General features: G+C 30.8%; 2 protein-coding genes across 10 annotated transcripts in view; one reads left to right on the plus strand and one right to left on the minus strand.

Moving 5' to 3' along the window:
• Positions 1 to 24,866, minus strand: part of LOC114329508 (protein yellow) — a 371,690-nt gene that overhangs the window by 113,069 nt on the left and 233,755 nt on the right. The window lies entirely within an intron of this gene.
• Positions 1,522 to 24,376, plus strand: LOC114329510 (15-hydroxyprostaglandin dehydrogenase [NAD(+)]-like). Its single transcript, XM_028278645.2, has 5 exons — positions 1,522 to 1,709; positions 14,298 to 14,424; positions 15,704 to 15,810; positions 17,825 to 18,162; positions 23,689 to 24,376. Exons 1-5 carry the CDS (start codon positions 1,611 to 1,613, stop codon positions 23,840 to 23,842), a joined length of 825 nt encoding a protein of 274 aa, XP_028134446.1. The 5' UTR covers positions 1,522 to 1,610; the 3' UTR covers positions 23,843 to 24,376.

The raw sequence follows: 24,866 nt of genomic DNA on the forward strand, positions 1-24,866 counted from the left end.
GGACCATATAGTCCTCTCGCCAGGGGGGTGCAATGGCCTCCTTGATTCAGATGGACTTACCCAAATTTTTTTATGTATTTTGACCCGTAGAACATGAATTTTTTGGGAAATAGTTGATCCGAATGTTGATAAGATTGCGATTTTTCGCAAAACAAAACATTTTTCTAGTTTTTGGGTCATTCTAAGTAAAAAATGTTCTTACAAGTGTTTTCGTAGGATCCATAGTTTTCGAGATAAACGCGGTTTAACTTTCAAAGAATCGAAAAATTGCAATTTTTGAACGGGAATAACTTTTGATTAAAAACAAAATAGCAATTCTGCTTACCTGATTTGAAAGTCTAATTCAAATTATATCGGTTTTGATTATTTACATTGCTAAAATCAATTTGTTTATGATTTTTAATTAACAAAGTTATGAACAAATAGTGTTTCCCTTGCCCAATGCATGCGTTTTAAGTATGCTACGTAGACATTGCCTGTTTGTAGGCGCGTCTACTCGCGTTCGATTTTAAATGAGAGATGCATTGAAAACATCACTCAAGCACTATGTATGTATTTATAGCTTTGTTTAAAAATAAAAAAAAATTATTTTTAGCAATGCAAATAATCAAAACCTATAGAATTTGACTTGAACTTTCAAATGTTGTAAGCAGAATTGCTATTTTATTTTTTAATCAAAAGTTATTTGGGTTAAAAAATTGCGATTTTTCGATTTTTTGAAAGTTCAGCCGCGTTTATCTCGAAAACTATGCATCCTACGAAAAAACTTGTAAGAACATTTTTTGTATAGAATGACCCAAAACAATAGAAAAAAAAATGGTTTGTTTTGCGAAAACTCGCGGTTATGTAATTCCTCAAGTTCTTTATTTATAACAATCTTATCGACATCCGGATCAACTGTTACCCAAAAAATTCGTGTTCTACGGGTCAAAATACATAAAAAAAACTTGGGTAAGTCCATCTGAATAAAGTAAACCGTTGTACCCCCTCTGGCGACAGGAATAATAAGATGATTAGTCATCAGAACCTTGAAATTGACTATTTTTAAACTTCTATTTAGGTACTTGGCAACTTCAAAAAAATTTACATATGAGTTTTCAGCCTGGAAAACCCGCATTTAAGCATTTTTTCAGATTTTAAATCGTTTATAACTCCAAAACTATCAACTTTTGAGAAAAATCACAAAAGACCTTTTTTGCTTAAAATGGACAAAAGGTTTCTCGTAGCAAAAATAGGCAAACTTTTGAATTTTCATTCGTTCTGATTTATCATTCGTTTCTTTGCTGATTAATCAGCAAAGAAACGAATCAGATTTTTTTTTTCATATGAGAGCTGCCTTACAACATGGACTACCATTCCATCATTTTAATGCAATTTCTACTTTAAAATAAATTTCCGATTTTTTATCAAAATATTTTTAGCTTTTATTATTTTATCTATTGCACGGTAACTTTAAGGGTCAGGAAAGATTAATTGGGTTATCATTTTATAATGTGTTTTTCATTGTTTGTGCATAGAAACTGTAAAAATCGGAGGTAGATACATACAATTTGTCCAGCATAATACAGTTTTAAGTTTCTTAAAATCATTCTAGCTAAGAGTTTTTTAACATGGTTTTCGATATAAGTGAAAAAATCGCTTTAATCACCGGAGGAGCTTCAGGAATTGGTCTTCACTATGCAAAAGAATTGTTACGAAACGGTTTACAGGTACTTTGTTTATTCGACTTATCGTAAAGAATGTAGATTGATTTATTATACATACAATTTCTTATTATACACGTTTTATTACCAGATTATACATAAAATTTCTTTTAATTATTGCTAGATAGTTTGTTCAATATTTTCGAAAAATATTTCTACTGGTCTCGTAACGTATGGTAACGTTAAAATCTATTCGTTACGAGTACTTACTGTTTTTTGAACATAAATGCACATCACATACGTCAAAATAATTGTCAAAGTTAATTTAAATTTGGAAATCTCTCCGAAAAATATTAATTTTTGGCGGATTATTTGATTTATACCGTTCTAATTTAGTTTGTTTAGTTTTGTTAAACTTTTCCTTATTTAGTTTACATTTTGAAAGTGTTCATAAGTTAAACGTTACTTGAAAACTCCTCTATGGAGTCATCTAGTGGAGGCGAACCGCCTGATATTGAGAATTCGATGGATAGTAGCTGTGATTTACAAGATTTAAATGGATTTCTACCCAACCAGCCTCAAAATAAGATAAGTAGTAGTATTAATCTTAACAATATTAATGAAAAACAAAATACTTTAGTAAACTCAGATCAACCAGAAAAAACCAGGCCTGTTTATTTATACGAAAAAATTGATTTAGGACCTTTTTACATTTTCATTGAAAACTCCAGTTCAAATTTTACAGGAAAATTAAACGCTGTTAAAATAGGCGAGATCCTATTTACGTTACATCCAGAAATTGACAATTATATAAAAAAAATTGACTCAATCGGACGCAACCGAGTTAGGGTCTCATTTAAAAATTATAGTAGCGCAAATGCTTTAGTTACTGCCAAATTCCTTATTCAAAAAAATCTGACCGCATACATTCCAAAATTTCAATTGTTTAAACTAGGTGTAGTAAGGGATATAGATTCAGATATATCGGAAGAATATCTTAAAAATAGAATAAAGGAATTTGATCACCATTGCAAATTCTCGGTTGAGTATGTGAAACGAATAACAAGAAAAATAGTAGCAGATGACAAAGTAATATTTAATCCAACAAAATCAGTTATTGTGTCTTTTAAATGCCAGAATATACCAAAGTATGTAGTAATTAATCATGTCTTACACACTGTTGAAAAATACCAGCAAAAGGTAATTATCTGTTACCACTGCTATAGGTATGGGCACATGAGTAAGCAGTGTAAAAGTAATCCTCGCTGTTTTAAGTGTCATGAATCTCACCTTTCCGATTCTTGTTCTTTATCATCGTTTAACAAAAAATGTCTATCCTGTGAAGGTGAACACTTCACTAATGAATGGGAGATATGCCCAGAATTTGATCGCCAAAAGAAAATAAAACATTATATGTCTGAAAACAGCTTATCTTTTAAGGAAACAATTAAACTCTTTCCTAAGATAACTTATGCATCTATAGCAGCCAATAATTCCTCAATAAATTCTCATCAAACTCCAAATATGAATGCACCATCCTCTTCATATTCCTTTACTCAATTGTCCACGTCTCAAACATCTTCCAATCAGTTCGCTCTACCTTCAGTTTCAAATAGATATACAATAATAAAACCACCAAAATACAAACGACCTATCTCTTCCTCATCAGACCAAGTAACAATGGAACATCAAAAAATAATAAAGTTAAACCCCATGTCCAACAGACCTGGTGGTATTATCACCTCTTCTTCGTATCAATCTACATTTAATCCAGAACAAGGATCTAAAATACATGAACCATCAAAAGAATTAACAGAATTAATATCAAATATAGTTACAAGTATTATCTCTAATATAAATCACAAAAATTTTGAAATTCCAGAAAAATCAGTTCTAGTAAATTCAATTCAATCAGTTTTAAGTTCTCTCTTATATAATAATGAATAGATTGGTAATTTGTCAATGGAATTGTAGATCGGCTAACTCTAATAGAGAAAACCTTATCCACCTATTAGAAGACCAGAAAGTTGATATCGCATTATTGTCAGAAACTAGATTTAAACCAGAAAAGTATTATAACTTTCACGGGTACAATATTGTCAGAGACGACCGCTTTTCAGTAACTGTTGGCGGTGGCTCAGCAATTTTAATAAATTCAAACCTATATTACGAGGAGGTCACCATGAAAGTAGATTTAATAAACGTCAATAAAGTAGCAATAAAAATAAAGTTTAAGTCATATACTGTCACATTTATATCTATGTATGTTCCCCCAGGAACCAAGTTATTGTTACAACAATGGAACAATTTCATAACATCTATAGAAAGACCATTTATAATAGGAGGTGACCTTAATGCTCACCACATTGCCTGGGGCCTAGACAACCAAACAGATATGAAAGGTAAAATCTTGATGGACTGTATAGACGATAATAATTTAATATTCAAAAATGATGGCTCTCCTACTTTCTTTAGGAACTTCTCGAAATCGGCAATAGACCTGACCATTTGTACTCCTGACTTAAACCACCTGATCACTTGGAAAACACTTCAAGACCTATTTGGTTCAGACCATACACCTATAAGAGTAGAGTTAGAGGATCAACCAATTCATACATATAATCCATATTCACAAAAGTGGAATTTAAAGAATGCCGACTGGAAATTATATGAACAGTATTCGGAAGATGTATTCTCTCAATTTAAAGATATAAATTCTTATGAACAAATTTTGCACAATATAAATACAACTGCATCCTACTGCATCCCCAAATTTAAAATAAAAAAACCGACTTCCAGAGGAAAATACTGGTGGGATTTAGAATGTGAAGAAGCAGTCAGAAGAAGACAGGAAAGTTTTTGTATATTCAAAGAAAATCCAAACCATGAAAACCTACTTAAGTATAAAAAAGATGATGCACATGTCAAGAAGATCACTAAACAAACTAAAAGAAATAGCTGGAGAGATTATGTCGGATCCCTAAATAGGTCAGTCCCTATTAAAGATGTATGGTCAAAAGTTAACCGAATAAAAAATAGAAAAACAAAGAACAAAGTCCCTGTTATTCTGTCGGAAGCTTCGTGGATAGAAGAGTTCCATCAAAATATCACACCGCCGTCTGCAGAATTAGTAATTCCTGATTTACAACTAAATGCTCTGTACGACTATCCAGAACCAATCCGTTTCCTAGTCAAACCATTTTCTGCCACTGAACTAAACTTTGCGTTGAAGAAAAACTCAAATTCAGCACCAGGTGCCGATAATATCCATTACTCGATGCTATCAAATCTTTCAAGAATTGGTAAGGCTGCACTACTAAATATATATAATGAAATTTGGATGCGCCGCATAAAGATTCCTGACGATTGGCACGTTTACACTATTATCCCGGTTTTAAAACCAGGAAAATCATCAAAGAATTGGGATTCTTACCGTCCAATCGGTCTGGCTTCCTGTATACTAAAAACATATGAGAGACTTATTAAAAACCGTCTGGAATTTTGGCTAGAAAAGAACGACCTATTACCAAGAAGTCAGTTTGGTTTTAGAAAAGGTAAATCCACACAAGATAGCCTCTGCCACTTTTTAATAGACATTTATAGTTCCATTACTTATAAGAAAGCAGTTAGTGCTTTGTTCTTAGATATAAAAGGGGCTTACGACAACGTTAATCTTCACATACTATACGCGAAAATGTTGGAAATAGGAATACCCGAGATAGTAACATGGAACATCATTAACTTATACATTAATCGAGCAGTTCACGTTAGATTAAATGGAGATCAATCTAACTCCCGATACACATCTTTGGGACTACCTCAGGGTAGCATCCTAAGTCCTATATTATATATACTGTATACTGCTGACTTAGAAACTAAACTTCCTCAACACATAAAAATCCTACAGTACGCTGATGATGTTGCGATATATGCAGAAAATAAGTCAATAGATAGATGTAATAACTACCTTAAATCGACATTGAATATTATAAAAAAATGGGCTACCGATAATAACTTAACAATATCAGAGAGTAAATCAACCATTGTTACCTTCACTAAAAAACGATATGTTCCTCAAAGCCATCTACAATTTGATAATACTAGTATTCCTTATAAAACTTCAATAAAATTTCTTGGCGTATTTTTAGACTCCAAATTAAATTGGAAAGAACACACAAATTACATATTACGAAGAATGGAAAATGCAATGAATATCATGAAGACTGTAAGTGTCAGTAACTGGGGAGCTGATCCAAACATATCAATATTACTATACAGAAATTTGATAAGATCAATCTTAGACTATGGATCTATTTTTTATGGCTCAGCATCAAACTCTGTACTCCAAAAAATCGAGAGGATCAAAAATAAGGCACTTAGGTTATGCACTGGTTATCTTCGTAGCACACCTATATTGGTCATGGAATGTGAGCTTAATGAACCTCCACTTTCATTACGCAGGGAATACCTAAGTGAGAAATTTATAGTTAAAACAGCGGTTAACGATAAACTGCTATTAAATAAAATTGTTCATTTAACCACCTCATACCTAACTCATTATTACTGGGAAAAAAAGAAACTGCTTTTAGTTGTGGAAAGCTTCCTCAACGTTTCTAATTCCATTGGCGACATACACCAAATTGAACAAAGCTCGTCTCGAAAGCTAAATTATGAAGATTATTTATCTCCAGTTAACTGTCATTTAAGTAATATTCGTGCGACAGACTTCCTTACTAAAATAGACCACCTTCAGTGTGTACAAAAATGGAAGGAAAAGTTGGATATGCTATATATTACCCACAAAAAAGTATAAAAATAAACAACAGATTACCTGATAAAATGACAATTTTCACAGCTGAACTCATTGCAATCAAAGAAGCATACAAAATATGTATTAATCAAAAAGAACTCAATTATGTTATATTTACAGACTGCCAAAGCATTGTAAAGACATTGAAATACAATGTACATAATTTTGCAGAAAATTATATCATCAGTGACATCATAGCAATGAACAGTGAAGCTTTGAAATCGGGCAAAAATATAATATTGTGTTGGATAAAAGCACACATTGGTATAAAAAACAACGAAATAGTAGATGATCTGGCTAAAAAAGCAACAACGAAGGAATCCACTCTGCATACTTATCAACTTCCTATGGGAGACATAATTTCTATTATGAGATCTATCAAACGGACGAAATGGCAGGAACAATACAATAATTCAGACAAAGGAAATTATTACAAAAAAATCCAGCCTACACTTCCCATCAAGACATGGTTTAATCAAGTTTCCAACAAAGGCTTTATCAAAACTATTTGTCGAATAAGAAGTAATCACTGTCTGACTCCAGTCTACAAAAGAGAAATAGGACTTGTAGATAATGATGAATGTTTATGTGGAGAGCTAGCTGATCTACAACATATGCTATTAGAATGTCCTTTACATTTTATTGAAATATCAAACTTTTTTGCCAATCTAGTTCAAATTAATGTACAATTTCCTTTTAATCTTATATACCTTTTACAATCAAACAATCTAGATGTTTATAAAATTTTGTACAACCATGTTAATTGTTTAAAATTAAAGCTCTGAGAAAAAAAGAAAAAAAAATTAAAAAAAAAAAAAATAATTAAATAAAATAAAAAGTTACTAAGATCTAAACCTCCGCGAGGTTGAATCGGGTTTAGGTCTTAGCGCGATAAAAAAATATAAAAAAAAAAATAAAAAAAAAAAAACTAAAAAAAAAAAACTAAAAAAAAAATAAAAAAAAAATAAAAAAAAATAAAAAATGTAATAAAAAAAATGTTAAAAAATATAATAAAAAAAATAATAAAAAAAACAGAGTAAAAAAAAAACAGTAGTACTAATAGTTTTAAATTTAGATACTAAGCATATATTTTGTAAAAGAGAGAATTCAAAACACATTGACTGGCCAGTTGGTTGCTTAAACCAGTGCCAATAAAACATAAACACACACACGAACATAAATGCAGATTTCACATAAACGTGACTAATAATAGTGCAGTCGATATGTGAAACAGTTGTGCATTTAATAATAGAAGCATATAATTTGGACCACATATGCTACACATATAAAGGTTCAGATTTAGATACCATTTAGGTCATCTCAGATTTTGCCTTAACCAAAAATGGGGGGCATTCAAAATGGCGACTATACATATGTGATTAATAGCACGATAGATTTTGAACGAAAATCCGATTTCAACCAAACTTGGTATGTGGGTTCTTTCTTTTGTGTATAAGATTGAGCTCTTGAACCGAAAGAATCGGTTTACCAGAAGTTGTGGTTTTCCTTGTTTTTATGTATTTTTTTTTAATTCTTTCACCTTGTGTATATTAATTTTTCAAAAACTTAATACCGCCATTAAAAAGAGCGTAAAAATATTCTTTAGCAAATATTTTAAACTTTTTAGTTATGTTAATTACCATTTAATAAATGCATAACTTATCTTCACATTGTACCTATTTGCGGCAGATTCGAGCAAATATTATAAGAATTATTGTGTATTTAATGGTAGAAGCATATAATTTGGACCACATATACTACACGTACAAAGGTTCAAATTTAAATAAGAGGCCATTTCAGATTTTGCCTTTTACAAAAAAGGCGGGCATTCAAAATGGCGACTATACATGTGTGACTAATAGCACAATAACTTTTGAACGAAAAGTCCGATTTCAACTAAATTAGATATATAGGTTCTATTTTTGATGAATAAGATCGAGGTCTTGAACCGGAAGAATCGTTTTACCAGAAGTTGTTTTTTTACTGTTTTTTTTTATGTAAAAATATGTTGTTTTTTTTCCAATTCTTTCACCCTGTATATATTAATTTTTAAAAAGATAATACCGCCATTGAAAAGAGAGTAAAAATATTTTTTGCGAGTATTTTGAACTTTTTAGTTATGTTAATTACCATTTTTAATAAATGCATAACGTATCTTCACATGTACCTATGTACGGCAGATTCATTTGTAATGCCCGCCATTTTTGTAAAAGACAAAGTCTGAGATGGCCTCATATCTAAGTTTGAATCTTTTTATGTGTAGCATGTGTGGTCCAAATTATATGATTCTACAATTAAATGCACAATAATTCTTATATTATTTGCACGAATCTGCCGCACATAGGTTCATGGGTACCTACATGTGAAGATACGTTATGCATTTATTAATTGGCAATTACCATAACTAAAGAGTTAACGCCGATATTACCTTTTTGAAAAATTAATATATGCAGCGTGAAATAATTGAAAAAATAAACAACATTCTTTTACATAAAAAATCAGGAAAACACAAGTTCTGGTAAACCGATTCTTCCGGTTCAAGACTTCAATCTTCTATGTCAAAAAAGAAGCTACATACCAAATTTGGTTGAAATCGGACTTTTCGTTCAAAAGTCGTGCTATTATTAGTCACATATGTATGGTACATTCCATGTCAAATCACTCAGGCAAAAAATTTTGGATCTCTGATTTGTCTGAAAATTGGTATATAGCTTCTGCGGGACGTGAAAATAAGATATTTAAGGTCAAAAAATCTTCTTCTTCTTTTTTTTTTCAAAATGTTATTTTATGCGATTTTACAGTGATTTGGTGTTTATTTAAACAAATATACATTTTCTGTCGTAAAGTATCAATGAAAAACATAATATTTTAATAGAAAGGACTCAAAAATGTCATTATATGTCATTATAACAAGTTATTTTGAATCAAAACAAGTTTTTGATCAAATTTTATAGTGTAAAAAATGTTAAAATACCGTTTTTTACATTTTCCCCCATTCCCAAAACACATCATCATCAATTTGGCTGAAAATTTGCCCACAGATAACCAAAAGATAGGACTTTAAGTGGATAGAAGGATTTCAATTATATTATAATACGAAAAAAGTTACATGCAGTAATATCAGACTCAAAAGTATATATTAGTTCAGTCGGGATATAATTTGACCTTGAATGCCCAGCTGCTCAAAATTTTATTTTTCTGATCTTTAGGGGAGTCAACAGTAGCCTAAATTTAAAATCACGAATGAATTCCTCCGTTACGTTAGCCGCCGTCTTGATTTTAAAGGAGAACCTGTTTTGCTCAATATCTCCGCCATTTTTAACTTTTCAACAAAAATGGTAGGACTTAAAATTGTTCCAAATAAATCGTGTTTACAATTATTACAATTTCTTTTTAACAATTTTTGTCGTAAGGTCGATATTTTCGAGTTAATTGTACTTACAGAAGACGCCTATATTTTTAACTATAATGTTACATGTAACTTTTTTGGTATTGTAATATAATTCAACTCCTTCTCACCACTTAAAGTCCTATATTTTGTCTATCTGTGGGCAAATTTTCAGCCAAATCGATTATGATGTATTTCGAGAATGGAGAAAAATGTAAAAAACAGTATTTTAACGTTTTCTACACTATAAAATTTGATCAAAAGCTTGTTTTGAATCAAAGTAACTTGTTATAATGCCATATAATGACATTTTTGAGTCCCTTCTATTAAAATATTATGTTTTCCATTGATACTTTATGATAGAAAATGCAAATTTGTATAAATAAACACCAAATCACTGTAAAATCTCATAAAATAACATTTTGAGAAAAAAAGAAGAAAAAGATTTTTTGACCTTAAATATCCTATTTTTACGTCCCGCAGAAGCTATATACCAATTTTCAGACAAATCGGAGGTCCAAAATTTTTTTACTCCCAAATTGAGTGATTTGAAATGGAATGACCCGTATAGAATTTGAATTCCCGCCCTTTTTGTAAAAGGCCAAATGTGAGATGGCCTTATATCTAAATTTGAACCTTTGTATGTGTAGTATATGTGGTCGAAATTATATGCTTCTACCATTAAATGCACAATAATTCTTATAATATTTGCATATTTGCTTAAAATCTGCTGCACATAGGTACATGTTAAGATAAGTTGTGCATTTATTAAATGGTAATTAACATAACTAAACAGTTAAAAATATTTCTTAAAAAATATTTTTACACTCTTTTTAATGCCGGTATTTTTAATACCTTTTTGAAAAATTAATATAAACAGGGTAAAATAATTGAAAAAAAACAACATATTATTACATAAAAAATCAGGAAAAACACAATCTTATATATCAAAAAAAGAACACACATACCAAATTTGGTTGAAATCGCCAAAAGTTATCGTACTATTAGTCCGCCATTTTTGTAAAAGGTAAAATTTGAGATAACCTCATACCTAATTTTGAACCTTTATATGTGTAGTATGTGTGGTCCAAATTATATGCTTCTGTCATTAAACCAACAATTCTTATAATATTTGCACAAATCTGCCGCACTATTTCAAATTTCAAAGCCAAATTTCAAATTTTGTTACTCAACTTTTGCGATTAAACATTGCAATTTACGAATCTGCATCTTGTACTTTAAAAAATTCATAACTTTTATTAAAATAAGACTAAAAGCTTGAAACAGGCACCATTCTCTTCAGAAAGGTGAGCACTATATACACTGCACAAACTTTAGAAACAAATTAATATTAAAATGGAACAGAGTTGTCACGAATTAATCGCAAAAAACGTTGATTTGATTTTTTTTTGTTTTTATGGTAAAATTGCGATTTGGGCAATATTCCCCCACCTAAAATTGAAAATAAATTTCATTTTCCTTTTCAGCACCGTCAAAAACATAAAGTAAGACAAAAATTACCCATTCACCACCCACGGTCAGGACCTCGAAAATTAAGCGTTTTTTTGGGATTTCTAATGTCGATATTATAAGTGGCACTATTTTTTTTCTATAAAACATTCATTGTACTCTATGTTTTAACATAAACGTGATTAAAAAGCTAAATTTCAGATTTCGTCACTCAACTTTTGCGATTAAACTTTGCAATTCAAAAATCTGCACCTTTTACTTTAAAAAATTCATATCCTTTATTATAATAAGACAGAAAACTTGAGATAGGTAGCGTTGTCTTCAGAAAGGTGAAAGCTATAAACTGTAAAAATTTCAGAAAAAAATATTAAAATTGAATAGAGTTGTAGCAAGGCAAACGCAAATAAACGTGATTTCATTTTTTTTTAATTTTAGGGTAAAATTACGATTTTGACAATGTCCCCCCACATAAAATTCAAAATAAACCTCATTTTCGTTTTCACTACCATCAAAAACGTAAAGTATGACAAAAATTGGCCATTCACCTCTCCGTGGTCAGTAACCGGTCATTTTAGGGGTGCCTGCCGCTCGCCGAAAGGCTACAGACGAGAGAATAATATGACAGGTGTATACCTAATATAGTGTAGAAATATGGGACCAATCGTAAATGACATTTTGTGTGTACATTCTGAGGTTTATGAATAAATAGATATTTCTCGGAGGACTCAAGTTAACAAAACAATAGCGTTGTGGAAGATAATATTTAAATAAAATAAAATTAATATAAAATATATTACAAAATTATACCTATTATAATAGAGATACAACCTCTATAAGACCAATAGAAGACAAAGCAACAGAAAAATACTTAACAAAGTTTAAATAATAATAATTCATAATAACATAGGAATATTTTATAGTCTAGGCGCCAGAGGGGTCACCGTGTCCTTTTCAATTCTGATGGACAAACTCAACGGTTTCTTATGGATTTTTGGTTGCTGATTACGAATTTCGAGGGTGGATTTCGATCCGAGTGGTCAAAAAATTGTTATTAACAATTTAATTGTTTATAAATTGTTTATAAGGCGCTGGCTCATAAACTAAAAGGGATAAAAAAATGTTTCAGATAAAATTTGTTGCTTAATAAAAAACAAAGAAAAAAACGTTTACTAAACTTAAATCCCATAACTAGAAGTTAAGATATTGTAAAATTAGTGCACAATGCAAATTGCAAATTGCACAATAAATATTTTTCGAAGCTTTATCGATCGTAACTCGACTTCTACGCATGCAAATGAGCTTTAGAAGGACTTGTTTTAAAGCTTAATTAATAGGCTTTCAAACAAAGTTTGTTAAATTACGTTATCTTTATTTTTTTTAAGTTATACCCGTTTGAAATTATAATTTTCTTAAAAAAATTGTACATTAATTTGTTTATATGGGTTTCAAGCAAATTTGAGCTATAAACATTTATACTTTAATTAACAATAATGATAGAAGAACTCAAAAGGAACAATTTGAGCTTACGAAAATGTTCGTAAGTGTATTTTTGGCCAAGATATCGATATTTTATTGGCTCGCTATGAGGCGCAAGATCGGCTCAAAGTCAAGTAAGTATGTATTCTTCGACGCTTTATCGACCGTAACTCGGCTTCTACGCATAAAAATGAGCCAGTATGTGATATCCATGTAAAAATGGATCGAGTTCTTTTGCAGCATCATCATTGCATATAAAACGAGCATTTATGATGTGGCGGCATACACACATTGACGGGTCTTAATGGATATACACTTTATATGGATATCATATAGATAATTAGACTCTGAAGGCACAAAAAGTTTTAGTTTTACTGCCTACAAGAACAGACTTAGTACCACCATCTAACTGTTAGAATTTCTCTAAGACCTTATGCAGATGTAAAAAAGCTGAGATTCCCTGTATATCTCTATGCAGATACATGAAAAAAAATGTTTGTAAAAATAGTATTAATAATTAATATCAACTTACTTTTTAGTTATACTTCTGAAATATTAGCTTTTAATGGTTTTTTCTCATTTAGTACAAAAAATAGAAGACAAAGTAAATAGAATGAAAGGTGGTACGAGGTACAGTATGATGTTTTAATTATAAGAATTATATGATAAAATTTTATTAGGATCTTCAAAAATGAAAAATGGAGATAACGTATGTATACATAGAAATTATAATTTGCATCGAGAAGTTAGTGCGTGAACCTTTACGCGGTGAGCCGATCTTGCGCCTCATAGCGCGCTATTTAAATATCGATATCTTGGCTAAAATAAACTTACGAACATTTTCTTAAGCTCAAATCGTTCCTGTTGAGTTCTTCTATCATTATTGTTAATTAAATTATAAATGTTTCTAGCTTGAATTTGCTTGAAATCCTTATAAACAAATTAATGTACAATTTTTTAAAGAAAATTATAAGTTCAAACGGGTATAACTTTAAAACAAATAAAGATAAAGTAATCTAACAAACTTTGTATGGAAGCCTATTAATAAAGCTTTAAAATAAGACCTTCTAAGACTCAATTTCATGCGTAGAAGCCGAGTTACGATCGATGAAGCTTCGAAATATATTTATTTTGCAATTTGCAATTTGCATTGTGCACTAATTTTACAATATCTTGAGTTTTAATTGTTGGATTTAAGTTTAGTAAACGATTTTTACTTCGTTTTTTATTAAGGAACAAATTTTATTTGGAACATTTTTTTTTATCTCTTTTAGTCTATGACCCAGAGCTTTATAAACAATTTATAAACAATTAAATTGTTTATAACAATTTTTTGACCACTCGGATCGAAATCCACCCTCGAAATTCGTAATTAGCAGCCAAAAATCCATAAGAAACCATTGAGTTTGTCCATCAGAATTGGAAAGGACACGGTGACCTCTATTCGGCGCCTAGACTATTAACCGTTTTTATAATAAAAAAATTACTTTTTCGAATGGAACACTTTTAGGGCGTCACTTTGGCTGATGTAAATCCATCTGCTGGTGCAAGTGCTTTGGAGGAGCTTGAAAAGGAGTTTGGTCCCAATAAGGCAATATTTGTACACACAGATGTAAGGGATAGGCAACAGTTTGAAAGTGGGTATAGACTTATTATTTTAAATGAATGCAATATTAGAAAAATATAAATTAAAATAGTTAATGAGCGTCAAACATTAGACAGTTACATACTCATCTTATCTAAATAGCATGTAATATTGTTTCTGTTTCATTACTCAGTTTGAACATTATTTCAATTTCTGTGTCTCCCATTTGTATAAGCGCGTTTGTCGTGGTTCTCTCTTCCCATTTTTCCAGTTTTTAATCACTTTATTACGGTATCTACTTGGGATTATAATCCCTATGTGGTTCTTTTTCGTAATTTATTTCTTCTAAATCCACGTCTTTGTGATCACTATTGAACAGCATTTCGTAATATTGTTTCCATGTCATAGGTCTGGATCCTGCATAAGAAAAAAAAGTTGATTAATAGCAAGCTGAAAATTTTTTAATAGCTTAACGGTGTCTAGTCGGACAAACTTTGATATATGGGAACTCTGGAACGGGGAAAGTTTTAACGGTGGAACAGGTTAAAAATTTGAAACGTCAGACTACGAAAACGTCAGATGTATTTTGTCGGACAGAACTTCCTATTGATTTGTTACCTGGGCATTTTAATAAATGGAACAGGCAGAACATGTCAAATGACAGGAATCATGTTGGTTAGTAATAGCAGTCTAATTTTTGCATGAGACTTTAACGAAAGGGTAACAACTTACTTACTTAAGACGCCCTCTTGTACCTTACGGTGTCGAGGTAAGTCATGAAAGGGTAACAAATCAATTGGAAGTTCTGTCCGACAAAATACATCTGACGTTTTCGTTGTCTGACGTTCCAAATTTTTAACCTGTTTCACAATTAAAACTTCCCCTGTTCCAGTGTTCCCGTATATCAAAGTTTGTCTGACTAGACAACCTTAAGCTATTAACAAATTTTCAGCTTGCTGTTAATCAACTTTTTTTGTACGCGGGGTCCAGACCTATCACTGCTATATCCTCTGAATTGGTAATGAATGATTGTCCCCAAGTTATCTTTTTTTACGCTTGTGGTTTGAACTGTTTGGTTCAGTATTTTACTTTTTTTTTTGTAAACGAATTTTTATAATGTGGCGGAATATACACATCTTAAAGATTTCTAATAGACAGTAGATATTCTTCAAATATACCTACAGAAAAAGACATAAATGCTGGATATAAAAAATTATACAATAAGTGTAAAAGTCTTAGCAAAAAAAATTTAATTCGTAATGAAACAATGATTATTACTTTGTAAAACACAAGCCAGTTTGATATTATTTATTTTCAAAATTAATTTTTAGGTGCTTTTAAAAAGACTGTGGAAACCTTTAAATATGTCGATATTTTATTTAACAATGCTGGTATTATGAACGACACTATATGGAATGAAGAATTGGATGTCAATGTGGTAAGTATTTAGGTACTATTACATTATTATACAGGGTGTTTTATCAACAATTGGAAATATTTTAACTGTAGATTTCTGAACCCAAAATAATGGTTTAATCCAAATCCAAATCCTAGTTCGAAAATGCTTCCTAAGGGAGCTTGAGCCCTTTGAAGATAGCGCCTTGTAATTAGTTTAAAAACAAAAAGAAAACGGGCGCGCCTATTAATATTCCAGAGATAAATCGATTCCAAAAATTGCGAGTTTCTAGTACCGGTCATAGGCGTCCGCTTTGGGTAGGGCAACGGTTATTTTATCGCACAACATTTTTGGTTTTTAACTTCTAAGCATTTTTGTCACTGGATTATTAAATTATGAGGTATGCTAGTACTAAAAGTTGTTGTTTATTTGGGTTAATATGCCTGCCGATACTAAATCCATTCGCCAATTTTACTCTTTTATTTTATTAGTCATTTTTTCGTATCTTATCCTAAAAGTAATACTAATATCAATCTCTGATAAAAAATTCTTCTAATAAATAATTATTTTTGTATTTTTTTTTAATAATTTTTTATAATATACCTTTTTGTATTTTATTTGTATTTTTTTTTCTAAATGATGTTCTCAGAGTTTCACAGCAAAAACAGCAACATTCTTCTTTAGCCCTCTACTTAACTTTAAGTTGCTTAAGTATGCCGTTTTAGGTCTGGATCCCGCGTATGAAAAAAAAGTTGATTAATAGCAAGCTGAAAATTTGTTAATAGCTTAAGGGTGTCTAGTCGGATAAACTTTGATATATGGGAACACTGGAACAGGGGCAGTTTTAATTGTGGAACAGGTTGAAAATTTGGAAAGGTCACACCACGAAAACGGCACATATATTTTGTCCGACTGAACAGACTTAAACTCTCCGAACAGAGATTAAACTCTCATGTAAAAATCAGACTGCTATTTATCACCTGTCATAATTCCTGTCATTTGACATATTCTACATGTTCCACTCATTAAAACGCCCATTTGGTGATAAATAGCAGTCTGATTTTTGCATGAGAGTTTATTCTCTGTTCGAAGAGTTTAAGTCTGTTCTGTCGGACAAAATGTATGTTCCGTTTTCGTAGTGTGACCGTTCCAAATTTTCAACTTGTTCCACAATTAAAACTGCCCCTGTTCCAGTGTTCCCATATATCAAAGTTTATCCGACTAGACACCCTTAAGCTATTAACAAATTTTCAGCTTGATATTAATCAACTTTTTTTTCATACGCGGGATCCAGACCTATTTGCTTTTTGAAAATTTTTTCAAAATTTTTTCATATTTTAAAAACAAAAAATTTTCAAATTGATTTTTCTAGAAAACCGTATATCCTACCGATTTAACGCAAGAGTAATTTTTAGTATTAAAATACCTCACAATTTAATAATCCGAAGTCAAAATGTATGCTTATAACCCAAGGATGTTATTAAAGATGAGAAATTTGACATCAGATTTCCGGTTTTAGAGTTTCAACCGTAAGTACTGTTTTAAAGTCACCGAAATAGTATAAGCGATATATCACTCGACGTGCCTTAGCAAGATGAGAAAAAATGTAAAATTTTGGTTTTAATATCATTTCCGGTTAAAATGTTCTAACCAGAAGTGCCTTTACAGTCGCCGAAATAGGACACGTAACACATCAATCGAAGCGTATTGAAAAGTTGAGTTTGAGTCTTTAGTTCCGGTTTTGAAATCATTTCTGTTTAAACAATAATGACACAATATTTAGTACAAATGACTCAAAATAAGTAAAATCGTATATAAATCAACGTAAAGTTACACAAAGAGTTCAAATATCGGCTTCCAGTTCTACTTTCCATTACTTTGGATGAAAACCTAGGACTTTCGAAGTCCAATTACTTGTTATTATATTAAAATTGCTCTTTTACGAGTAAAATATATTGTCTTCTAAATTTTTTCTCTCTTATTTATATATCTAGTATTCAATACAATAATTTCCATAATGAAAGGTTTTTGTCTAAACTAGAAAAATGTATTTTAGAAAGGGACAATTATAGGAATTCTCCTGGCTATAGAAGATTACTTTCCTAAATACAAGCAAGGTCCCGAAGCGGTTATCGTCAATATTGCTTCAACTGCAGCTTTCGACTTTTATCCTCATATTCCAATTTACTGTTCCACAAAAGCAGCTGTGTCAGCTCTAACTAAATGTTGGGGAGTTCCACATTTTTACGATAAACTAAAAGTTAGATTCACAGCGCTATGTCCAGGACCGACAATAACTCCGATATTATCTAATATTAGTGGAAGACTTTTAGGACAAATGTACGACGATTATGTGCAGCCAGGATTGAAAGATGGCACGTACTTATTCCAAAAGTAAGTAGTTCTATATTATTCTATGCTCAGTATTTATATTCTTAAGAATTTCACTTTAAGTTTCACTTAGTACAAAACTATAATTATAGTTAGTATAGTCTTGTAAAATAATATATACGCATTTTAAGAATTTCGTGGGTGGATCGTGTGACTAATATTAAGGTCTAGAAATATAGACCCATTAGACTAGGATATCTTGATCCTGTTATGAGGAATGAACACAGATATGGCTTGTTGCAACTCATCTATACAGGGCAAGGTATTTGGAAAGAAAAGACCCGGTAGAAGAATAATAACTTGCCATTAAAACCTGAGAAAGTGGTTCAAAACATCGACAACCGGACTACTCCGAATAACACCATTAAGGACAGCCATGCTGATTGCCAACATCCGGATCGAATAGGCAACGTAAGAATAATATAGAAGTTCCACTTATTACAAGACTATAGAAAAACTCATCAATAGACTTAGGCAAATATGCAAATTGTAAAGAGCCGGCCCTGTGCTTCTCCGATCCACCGTTTAACGACGTTTAACGACCACCGTTTAAACGACGACCTTGAAGAATCGAATATCGAATGTTCATTCGATCCAAATCGAAGAGACTGCGCGCCAGAACAAGAAGACACAAGATGCCGACACGAATCGGGACGGTGAAAAGAGACGTTGAATTATTGTAGTATTTCTTTGTATCACTACTATAATAACTAGCTGTACTGTTTGTTTTTTGTTCATGTTTTGTTAATAACGGAATAAATGTGTTGTGAACGGTAGAGTTAGTGCAATTCACCCTTATCCTTTCCCTCCCGCCATTTGCATATTGATCCATTTCACCCCGCGTGGCTATAATATATCACGAGAACCCCCTCATACCCTTACAAAATTGCATATTTAGCATAGCATGCATAAAAAATGCAAAAATTTCCAATTTTGCATATTTTTATATACCTAAGTGTGCCTAAAGTGCATATAATTTGGAATTTTGGTTGTAACTATACATATCTCTTTATATTTAGATAACAAATAGCTTGGAAATCTCAATATTTTATTTTGTTTTATAATCTCTAGGTATCCAAATTTTTGGTATCGCAATGTACTAACTAATAAAAGATACCAGTTTATACATTTTGTCATGTTTTGTCCTTGATAGAACGGTTCCAAAATCTGCCAGTTTATACCTCCAGACAAAAATTTTTATTTTGACGATTTCATTTTTGTTGTCAAATAAGTATTGTCTTTGTAATTGTGAATAATTACTGTGCTTTGAAAATTCCGAAAATATACAGTTCAGTATCATTAATTAAATCAAACTATAGTTTTGTTCAGAAAACTATTACCCAATTAGAATCTTCCAAATTATCATTGTTAGACAGTATATCTTTAATAAAAGAATTGGAATGGACGGGGTCGAGTTCGCTCCCAATGGTAAAAATTTTACCTGAACTAAAAAAGGTAGAGTCCGAATTGGCTCCCATAGACAAAATTTATTTTACCTAAACATGTCGAAAATATCACCCAGCGTTGTCACTTCTTTCAAATTTTCTCTTTTTGTTAGAAACAGGTACCTTCCTAGAAATATCTATGGGAAAGGAGGAAGACCTAACCCTTCGGTCCTAACTTAACTTTCGGGTATTAGAGTGTAGAGCGCAAACCGGCCGATTTCAGGTAAGAGCGCAAAACGGTCGAGCGCATACCGGCCGACACCGATAATTTGTGTTAAAATTGCCACATATGCCAATGTTGAACTAAAACAAACTCTAAAATATTTGTCTAAAAGTATAATTTTCCTATAAACAGTCTATATCACTATGTAAATTTCCTAAGCAGTATAAATATTACACGATTTGGCAACAATGTCTAATGTTTCCGCGATTATATGAGAGCCTACCCGCATTCATGCGGGAGCCAATTCGTACCCTTCTAAAATATACCTGAACGACGCGGAGCGAACTCGACTTCACCCATTGGAATCATTGTGTAAAAATATTAAAAGTAATACATATTGGGAAGAAAATTTTCCAAAAATTTAAAACAACCATGGAAATAAACAGTAGTTACCAGGTTTTTTCTGAAGTGATTCAAGTACAAGCTGGGACATTTCCGAACCACTTAATTTAGAACCACCTATTATCTTAAATTTGAAAAAATAATTGAAAATTTTGAACAGCATTTGATAATCTATTGTTACCACAATTCGAAACAATATCATTTATTTGTTGAAATACTTAAATCTTTAATTACATAAGCTTGGTTTATAAAATACATAGGTATAGTCGGTTCGCTAAACTCAGACAAAACTGGCTAGTGATTTAAGTGGGTAATTTTTTTGTTTTCGGCCAATTTTGCCAAAATTTGCAAAATTACAAAATTACAAAATTTAGTAATTATTAACTATTTAGTAATTATTTTTTTGTCAATTTTACCAAATGGGCAAAATTACTTACTAAAATCACTAGCCAGTTGTGTCTGAGTTTAGGGAACGGACTATAGGTACATGTTAATTAATAAAACATGTGAAGATATTGTAAATATTTTTGTAAATAAAAAAATATTGTAAATTTTGCTTTTATACATGCATATTTTCTAGATAAATATGCATATTTTTGGGTAAAATACTGCATATTTATGCGCATATTTCATACTTTTTTATTTGCATATTTTCCTAATTCATCAAGAACACATAAATAATAAGCTACAGTCATATGAACTCTGGTTTCACAGGAGGGGGTGCTTAGAATAGCATGGACACAGAAGAAAACTAATATACACGGAATTATTGTGAGAAATGGGCAAAGAATACAAAATAATAAACACAATAAAAATAAGAAAGTTACACGATATGAAATGCTAAGACTGATAATACAGGGAAAGATAAGAGGAGGAAGGAGTGTAGAAAGAAGAAGAGTATCATGATTGAAGAATTTAAGGGACTGGTTAAATGCAGTTCTCTAGAACTCTTCAGAGCAGCGGTAGATAGAGTAAAAACAGTTATGGTGATATCCAACCTCCGATTTGGAAACGGCACTTAAAGAAGAAGAAGTTTCACTGTTCTTCTTCTTTCTTAACTTTAATTATGAGTAATAGCGTTGCACCAAAATTTTTCAGCGCAATAAACTGAAGTTTTTATATTCAGCTTTACAATCAATCGTGGATTCATCACTTCGTTCCGAAGTAAAATAAGCAGACAATGGAGTGGCCAACAAAAGACTAAATCTATCCAAAAAAAACCCAAGACTTATTTATAGGGTTTGGTTTCAAAGTTCTGTATTCCATATTTTGAATTTCAAAGGGGTTTTTTATCGTGAATTATCTTCAAAAAGCAAGAATATTCAGTATCGGCTTTTATTAACCACTATATAATAGCCCGATCAAAGAACAATCTGACTCCAAAAAAAAAAAGAAAGGAAGAATGAAAATTTGGGAATAGGTAATTGAATTTGTCTACTATTATATAAGAAAAAGTTTACAGTTCTACATCCCCTTCATTTTACAAAAATGGAGAGGAGTACCCCCTCTCGAAGGTGAAAAATATACATTCAAAATAAGACGGGAATTGGATAAAATGATTAATTCTAAACAACTTTTGTTCTATAGAGTTTTCTCGCTAAGTCAATACTTTTCGAGTTATTTGCGAGTGAATATGTTCATTTTTAACAAAAAAATACATGGTTTTGACGGTTTTTCAGAAATAACTCAAAAAGTAAGTATTTTATTGAAAAAATATTCTTAGCAAAATATAGCATGTAAAAATTAAAAAAAAAATGGTGTATGCATGAGGTTTGTAGATCCAGTAAAAACAGAGTTGTAGCTAATGAAAAGTAGGTTCTTCTTCGTCAAATTCCAAATCGAATATTTCAATGTGAAATAACCCAAAAACGGAGCACTTTTCGGGGAAAATTCATTTTAACTTTTTTAAAGTGTTTAAAAAAAGGTTTATTTTTATTTTTTAAAAAAACTTATAGCATTAAAAGTAAGTGAGTTACGCTCAAAATATTGTTGGTCCCTTTTATTTTTTTGTAAAAAAATCGCGAAAATCACCCCCTAATTAGCCTCACAAATAAATTTTATCATTACCACTTGACAAGTTACTTTGCTTATGTAGTATTTATATGATCTGTAAGTTTCATCTGTTCAAAGTGCTTATTTTTGAAAAAGCTTTAGTTAAAATGGGTTGAACGAGTAACTAATCACGAGGTTAGGCAAATTTTGAACAACCATAGCATAACCAATTTTTGTCTAAGAAGAAAACAAGAAATCAAAAATATTCAGAAAAGCAAAACGAACATTTTATTACTGTTTGAGATTTTTGGCATTACTAATAATTTTTAAGTTAATTCCATAAAAAATTCCATTTTTTTCAAAATTTAAAAAAAATTCTTTATTTTTAACCCAATTTTTTTCAAAAATGAGCACTTTGAACCAATGAAACATAAATAATATAAATAATTCATAACGAAAATAAATTGTGAAGATGTAACCATTAATTTTATTTGGGAAGTTAATTAGGGGGTGATTTTCGCGATTTTTTTAGCAAAAAATAAAAAAGAGCAGGAATATTTTGAGCGCAACTCACTTACTTTTATTGTTAGAAGTTTTTTAAAAAACAAAAATAAACCATTTTTGTTAAAAGTTAAACCTAAAAAAGTTAAAATGAATTTTTCACTAAAAGTGCTCCGTTTTTGGGTTATTTCAAATTTAAACATTCGATTTGGAATTTGACGAAGAAGAACATACTTTTCATTAGCTACAACTCTGCTTCTACTGCATCTACAGACCTCTTGCATAGACCATTTTTTTTTCAGTTTTAGTCTATATTTTTGCTAAGAATATTTTTTTCGCTAAAGTACTTACTTTTGGAGTTATCAGCGAAAAACCGTCCAAAACCATGTTTTTTTTTGTCAAAAATGAGCAAATTCACTCGCAAATAACTCGAAAAGTATCAACTTAGTGAAAAAACTCTATAGAACAAAAGTTATTTAGAATTAGTCATTTTATACAATTTCGGACTTATTTTGAACGCATATTTTTTCACCCCCGAGAGAATATTTTTCACCCCGTATTTCCCAATTTTTGTAAAATGGTGGGGATGTAGAATTGTTAACTTTTTCTTATATAATGTTAGACAATTTTAACTACCTATTCCCAAACTGTCATCCTTCCTTTATTTTTTGGAGGTTTTCGTAAAATTTTGTGTTCCCTGATAGGGGGTATAAGTGCTGCATTTAAATGAATAAATTTTGAAAAAACTTCCAGAATTATGAAAACCACCAAAAAAGAGTGAATTTTTACTATGAAAAAAAATAGATGAATTGTAATTGTACATTAGTAAGGTGTATATTCAAGAGAAAACATCGTAAATACTCAACATTTTACATTTCATATTAATTTATATAATTTTGGTTGTACTTATAAAAAAGGTTGCATTTTCTTACTTTTCTCATTTTCGCGGTTATTTCTTTAATATTATGTTGAATATACTCTTAATTAGAATTACCTAAGTTTATTAAATTTTTATTAATATTCTAGACCAGAACATGTAGCTCAAGAAGCAATTAAGATACTAAAATATGCACCAAATGGAACACTTTGGTTGATTGAAGGTGGAGAACCATGTTACGAGTTTATTCCAGCAGACAGATTCACGCAAAAGGGTAATTTTTTGAAAACGGAACAAATTTAGCAATTTTTATTTTTGTACTGTGTATAATTTTTTGGTCAAATGGTCTAGGTCTAGAGGACAAGAAATGAAAGTCGTTTACTTTGAAAAAGCAATAGGTTTCTGTTAAAATAAAATTTGTTTATTATTGGTTGGACATATAATATTTTATCATACTTTACTAAATTATGATCTTTGTGTTGTTCTGAAGCTATTTTCTTGTGGCATTTTTACAATTTTAACTATTTAGAATGGGAAATAAGCCACAATATTATTAAAAAATGATTTTTATTAACGTTTCGACGCCCAAATCGGGTGCCGTTGTCAAAATACAAAATACTATTAATATAAACAAAAATGTTGTTGCTTAGTAAAAAAATTCTTCTAATAATTTATTTAATTTGACTCATTTATATCGGCAATTCAGATACATATGATATATTTTAAAGTAGAAGACTTTAAAATGATATTGCCAATATTTATGAGTTGCGTTCCTGGGACGACTTTACTGAAAGATAGTTCATTCGATTACATGAAATCAACCCCAACTCAAGAATATCCGTCACAAAAAATCATAGCATGTGATCTGTCTTTAAAAAGACAACCACATGCAACGGTGACATTAAAATTCTCGCGTTAGAGATCTCATAGTAAATCACGAGGGAAAACCAGGAAAAACCTCGTGATACTATCCCGACATCGTAAGTATTTGGTCTTACATTTAATTTACTCTCAAAATTAATTGAATGCGAACAGTTTTATATAGGTGAAACATCAAGACCATTAAACGTTAGAATAAGTGAACATCAATCTTATATTAAAAATAGAGAATTTGATAGATCTCAAATATGTCAACACGCATGGGATAATGAACATAGAGTTCAGTGGAGAGATTCAAGTATAGTCCTGAAAGAAACAGATAGTAAAAAGAGAAAAATCAAAGAAGCGGCTCTAATTATGCTAAACGAAACCAATTGTGTCGCAAATTCCTCGGTGGAATGCAGTAGGATGTGGATACCCATACTGAAAGAGGAAGTCAATAGAAAGA

The sequence above is a fragment of the Diabrotica virgifera genome, chromosome 7, assembly GCF_917563875.1.
Source record: "Diabrotica virgifera virgifera chromosome 7, PGI_DIABVI_V3a".
In the NCBI taxonomy this organism is placed as follows: Eukaryota; Metazoa; Arthropoda; class Insecta; order Coleoptera; family Chrysomelidae; genus Diabrotica; species Diabrotica virgifera.